At 36.7% G+C, this 6,000-nt stretch overlaps 1 protein-coding gene across 1 annotated transcript; it reads left to right on the top strand.

The window, feature by feature from the left end:
• Window positions 1-553: 553 nt before the first annotated feature.
• On the top strand, window positions 554-5,566 carry LOC145101432 (uncharacterized). The gene is made up of 13 exons (XM_079038628.1): window positions 554-947; window positions 1,478-1,639; window positions 1,770-1,979; window positions 2,064-2,177; window positions 2,268-2,369; window positions 2,476-2,661; window positions 2,731-2,820; window positions 2,901-3,035; window positions 3,138-3,260; window positions 3,348-3,433; window positions 3,506-4,118; window positions 4,216-4,293; window positions 4,371-5,566. The coding sequence occupies exons 1-13, from the start codon at window positions 684-686 to the stop codon at window positions 5,394-5,396; spliced, it is 3,189 nt and encodes a 1,062-aa protein (XP_078894754.1). The 5' UTR covers window positions 554-683; the 3' UTR covers window positions 5,397-5,566.
• Window positions 5,567-6,000: the final 434 nt, after the last annotated feature.

Raw genomic sequence — 6,000 nt, 5'->3', positions numbered from 1 at the left:
TTTAAGTTTTAATAACCTTTCTGATTTTTTTGTTAATTTTATAGGTGTTTTTGATGATTTATTATTATTATTTTTTAACTCAACATCTTCGTTTTTTATTTGCAAACACAAAATTTCAACAACATTTTAATACATTACTATAAAAATAAAAGTAATTTTAAAGAGTAGAACTCGTCTGGTTTAATGAATTATGATCAAAACTTTGTTTGAAATACGGGTAGAACAATTTTGAAATTTTAAAATTTATAATTAAGAACCTTTATTTCTGGATTTTTATATGTCGAGTCCATATATATAACATTGGGTTTGACCCGTTTTCATGAGGTCCGGAATGGCCACATAGTGGTTAGTTTTAAAAAAATGATTATTTTTATTACCTATAAACTAAAATTTAATTTAGTTAAATTTCTCAAATTTATAATATTTTATTATTTAACAAGGATGGATACAATATTATCTGCTGTATTACACGAGTTAGCTAAATGATAGAATATTTGACCAATGATAAGTAAGATTTGACCCAAAAATATAGACGACGAAGGTAGCGTGCGGCCCATAAACCCTTCTTTTCCCTCCGACCGCCATCCGTTTCAAAATTCCCCCACACTTATCGTTCCCAAAAAGCAATCTCGTAAGCACAACTCACAGGACTTACTTTACACCCTACGATCTACCCACCGGCGATGAGATTTTTCGGCAGAGGCTCTTCCGATGACTCGTCGCCGAAATCGCCGGCGACGGCATCTCCTTCAACTCCTAATTTTCCTTCATCCAGCGCCGTACCCTCCGGCCAAGCGAGAGCTATCCGCCTTGTCTACTGTGACGAGAAAGGGAAGTTCCAGATGGATCCGGAAGCTGTCTCTGTTCTTCAACTCGTCAAAGAACCCGTTGGCGTTGTTTCGGTCTGCGGTCGTGCTCGACAGGGAAAGAGTTTTATCTTGAATCAGGTAGTTTTGGGGTTTTGGCAGGAAAGACTTAGGGTTTGTAAAATTTGTTTCTATTTTTAGGTGGAGAAATTGTTTAACTCAAGTACAATGCTTATAGATTGCTCAAATTTAGGATGTTAGGGGAAGTTCTTAAAATGTAGTATGATTTACCTGCGGCTTTGTGCACAATTGAATTAGTAATTCTGAATCTCTAGGGTTTTAGCCTTTAGGTAGAATCAACATCGTGGAATGACTATCGGTTACATATATTGGCTGGACTGCTCCCAGTTTAGGATGTCACACATGCTGTAGAATTCATTATATCTATTCTGATAAAAACCTGCAATATCTTATGACATTTTTTAGTTATAATTAGTTGCAAATCAGTGATGTATAATTGCTTTGATTTCTAGTTTTTCTGCAGTTTGGTGTTTTTTACTATTTAATCTTGTGTTTTTTTTTTTTGAAAGAGACTATTTCATCTTTTGTTGGTGAGTGGACTCGATGATTGATTGTCTTTGTTCTAACAGTTTGTTTATATTTTGTTGTAGCTTCTTGGTAGGAGTAGTGGATTTCAAGTGGCATCAACTCATCGCCCATGTACAAAAGGCCTTTGGCTATGGAGTACTCCTATAAAGAGAACTGCTCTTGATGGAACTGAATACAGCCTGTTACTCTTAGATAGCGAAGGAATTGATGCCTACGATCAAACGGTTGGCTTTACTTCTTTGAAAATCAGTTCATCTTTTGAAATTCATTTAAGTATAACAAACACACTTCTGTTTTTACTAATTTCCCCATAATCTTATGTAAATTTCTTTTCCTTCATGGTCCATTATACAGGGGACATACAGCACACAGATCTTCTCTCTAGCTGTCCTCTTATCAAGCATGTTCATATACAACCAAATGGGAGGTATTGATGAGGCTGCACTTGATCGCCTCTCTCTTGTAACAGAAATGACTAAACATATTCGTGTAAGAGCCTCTGGTGGAAAGACTACAGCTTCTGAGCTTGGACAATTCTCCCCAATCTTTGTCTGGCTTTTAAGGGTAACAACATATTCTTGCTTGTTTACAATTACATCAAATGGTCTTGTTATCCTTTTTTCTTACTACAAAGTTTTCAAATTACAGGACTTTTATTTGGACTTAGCTGAGGATAATAGGAAAATAACTCCTCGTGATTACCTAGAGCTTGCTTTGAGGCCTGTTAATGGTGCTGTTAGAGATATTGCTGCCAAGAATGAGGTTAGTTATTTAGTTACACATTAAAACTCAAACTCACTATAACCCATTTTGTGCATAACATTTTACTAATTAACAATTCATAATTGCTAGATTCGTGAATCCATTCGAGCTCTTTTCCCTGATAGAGAATGCTTCACTCTTGTTAGACCTGTGAACAATGAGAACGAGCTCCAACGACTTGACCAGATTCCGGTAAGTGATTATTTTAACGAACTTAAATATTATTAATACAATAAAATGTGTTAATAGTTAGTCATCTGTTTTATCTGTTAATTCTATTTTGTTTTGTGATGTGTAGTTGGGTGACATGAGGCCAGAGTTCAAAGCAGGACTTGATGCTTTAACAAGGTTTGTTTTTGAGAGGACTAGGCCCAAGCAAATGGGGTCCACAGTTATGACTGGACCTATTTTTGCACGTATCACTCAGTCTTTTCTAGATGCTCTTAATAATGGTGCAGTGCCTACAATAACCTCTTCATGGCAGGTTAGTTTTCTATAAAAAATAATTTTTTTACTCTTTATTGTGTTTTCCTAAACTATTTTCAATTTACAGAGTGTTGAAGAAGCAGAGTGTGAAAGGGCATATGAGTCAGCTACTGATCTTTATGTGTCAATCTTTGATCGTACAAAGCCACCTGAGGAAGTATGATTTATTATTTTCTTTTATTTTTTATATAAACCATTGGACAAGTGTTTATAAAATCTTCCCTCAAATCACTGTAGGCTGCAATGAGAGAAGCACATGAAGAGGCTGTTCAAAAGGCAATGGCCAATTTTAATGCCATTGCAGTGGGATCTGGTTCTGCTAGACAAAAATACGAAAAACGTTTTCATACTTTTTTGAAAAAGGCTTTTGAGGTAATTTTCTTGTGCTTTGCCTCCTTTTTAAGATTTAACAGTTAAGTTTCTTGTTTAACCCCTCCTGTTTTTGTTTTTATTGGTTATATTAAACTCTTGCAGGATCATAAAAGGAATGCCTTTAGAGAGGCTTACTTGCAATGCACAACTGCCATACAGAACATGGAAAAAGAACTAAGAAAAACCTGTCAGTCTCCTTCCACAAAATTAGACGATGTTTTGAAGGTATTGAAGTGTTATTATAATATCAATTAATTTCTAAATAGTGATTAATGTTGTTGAAAATTGAAATGGCTGTTGTTTGTCATATAGGTTCTTGATCGGCTTTTATCAAAATATGAATCAACCTGTCATGGTCCAGAAAAATGGCAGAAACTAACTTCATTCTTACGCCAAAGGTTTGTCAAATCCAGTTTGTTATCTATTTTTATATATAGTATATTCTAAGTAGTAACATTTTATTTTTGTAGTTTGGAAGGCCCAATTCTTGATTTAGTAAAGAAACAAATCGATCAAATCACCTCTGAAAAAAGCTCTCTCAATCTAAAATGTCGCTCAATCGAAGACAAAATGGAACTCCTCACCAAACAATTAGAAGCAAGCGAAAAGTACAAATCCGATTACTTAAAGCGCTATGAGGACGCCATAAACGACAAAAACAAACTGACACAAGATTACATGAGCCGAATAACAAATCTCCAAAAAAACTCAAGCTCATTAGACGAAAGATGTTCCACTCTTACAAAAACAATCGAATCCACAAAACACGAATCCATGGAATGGAAACGAAAATACGAAGCTTCATTATCAAAACAAAAATCCACAGAAAATCAAGCCGCCTCAGAAGTTGCAAATCTGAAATCAAGAAGCAATGCAGCTGAAGTACGATTAGCTGCTGCCCGAGAACAAACCATGTCTGCCCAAGAAGAGGCCGAGGAGTGGAAACGTAAATATGACATTGCTGTCAGGGAAGCTAAAACCGCTCTTGAAAAGGCTGCTGCTATTCAAGACCGGTCAAACAAACAAACTCAACAACGCGAAGATGTTCTCAGAGCAGAATTCTCCGGTACTATGGCCGATAAGGTAAAAAAACATCTTCACAATTCTTTATTCAATATAATACCTTTCTTTATCTTATAATAATACCAATCAACTTTGCTTTGAATATTTATTTCTATAGGAAGCTGAATTGAAAGATAGGGCATCAAAGCTTGAACATGCTGAGCAGTGTGTCACTACTTTAAGCTTGCAACTGAAGGTAAGATAAATATTTTATATACTTTCTGACTTAATGTGTTGGCTTGCTTTTTATAAAGTATATTGCTGTTTCTGTAGACGGCAGAGTCGAAGATAAAGAATTATGACTTGGAAATATCTTCGTTCAAAAGCCAAATGAAGGAGTTAGGAGAGAGGTTGGAAGGTGCAAACGCAAGAGCTCAATCATACGAACGAGAAGCGCAGATTCTAGAGCAAGAAAAGATTCATCTAGAACAAAAATACCGGTCAGAGTTTGAGCGGTTTGAAGAAGTCCAAGAAAGATGTAAAAACGCTGAAAAGGAAACAAAACGGGCAACTCAGCTAGCCGACACTGCCCGGGCAGAAGCCGTAACTGCCCAAAAAGAAAAAAACGAAATCCAAAAACTAGCAGGCGAACGACTGACCGAAATTGCAAGATCCGAAAGGCGTATTGAAAATCTCGAGAGACAAACGAAAGATTTAGCGGATGAGCTGGAAAGCTTCCGGTCTGCTGAGCTGGACGCGGTGTCCAAAGTGGCAATGTTGGAAGCGAGAGTCGGGGAAAGGGAGAAAGAGATCGAGAAGCTTCTGGAATCAAACAACGAACAACGAGCTAGTACCGTACAAGTTCTGGAAGCGCTTCTGGAAACAGAACGGGCAGCTCGGGCAGAAGCGAATAACCGGGCGGAAGCGCTTTCGGTTCAGCTTCAAGCAACTCAAGGGAAACTCGATCTGCTCCAACAACAAATGACTACTGTCCGCCTTAATGAATCTGCGTTAGATGGTAGGTTAAAAACCGCTTCACATGGGAAACGTGTGAGGGTTGAAGACACATTGGATTCTGTTCAAGAAATGGATGTTGATGATGGTAATGGTGATGGTGTTGGGATTGGGGGTAAAAGAGTAAATAAGAGGTCTAGGAGTACGACTAGCCCACTGAAATTTGCTTCTACAGAAGATGGTGGGTCTGTCTTTAAAGGCGATGAAGATCATACAAAGTTTACGATTTCGAAACTGAAACAAGAGCTTACCAAACATAACTTTGGTGCTGAGCTGCTACAGTTGAAGAATCCTAATAAGAAAGACCTGGTGTCTCTTTATGAAAAATGCATTCTGAATCGGTAAGGTAAGTTGGTTTTTTTAGGTATAGCGAGTGTAGAGAAGAAGTTAGGAGGAAATAGGGTGTGATTTGCCACTTTTACTACATAGATTTTATCATGTCATTTTACTGGTGTGGTATAATTTTGTAGACACTAAACTTGCTTTGTAATTGGATTTTTTTTTGTTTGTTTGCTTGTTTGTGTGTTGGTTTGGGTTGTATTGTAGGATATGTGAAATATTTTGGTTACCGGCATGTTAATTATTACTAACAAAGTCTTTGATGCTCTCTTTCTCTCCCTTTGCTTTTCGTTATTTGATACTTGTTGCTTCATAATGATATCTATGATTTGCTTCACGTGTCATTGGATGAATATATTGGTATGTAATAAAATTAAAATTGATAAAAAATGAGTTTACCTTAATTTTTTAGGATTAGGTTAGACTCTCCAACCCCAACTTTATCTGAAGGTTGAAATGCTAGTTTTCACTTTTCAAGTCCGGCTTGGGTTTAGGACTTACTAGTACTATATCTCGTTTGTGTCCAAAATCTTCACATTGTGGATATGTTAGGAGGTATGACATATAGTTTATAGAATGAAACATGGTTGGAGATGCACACGAAAATTGG

This window comes from Lactuca serriola, chromosome 4 (assembly GCF_051521515.1).
Source record: "Lactuca serriola cultivar US96UC23 chromosome 4, Lser_US96UC23_V15, whole genome shotgun sequence".
Lineage (NCBI taxonomy): Eukaryota > Viridiplantae > Streptophyta > Magnoliopsida > Asterales > Asteraceae > Lactuca > Lactuca serriola.
This window is presented reverse-complemented; position numbering and strand designations above follow the sequence as displayed.

Bases quoted from the DNA above. Each gene is read 5' to 3' on its own strand.
- LOC145101432 (XM_079038628.1), top strand. From the start codon at position 684: ATGAGATTTTTCGGCAGAGGCTCTTCCGATGACTCGTCGCCGAAATCG. The intron at 1,980-2,063 runs GTAACAACATAT...TTCAAATTACAG, and splicing joins TCTTTGTCTGGCTTTTAAGG to GACTTTTATTTGGACTTAGC. The intron at 3,434-3,505 runs GTTTGTCAAATC...TTATTTTTGTAG, and splicing joins ACTTCATTCTTACGCCAAAG to TTTGGAAGGCCCAATTCTTG.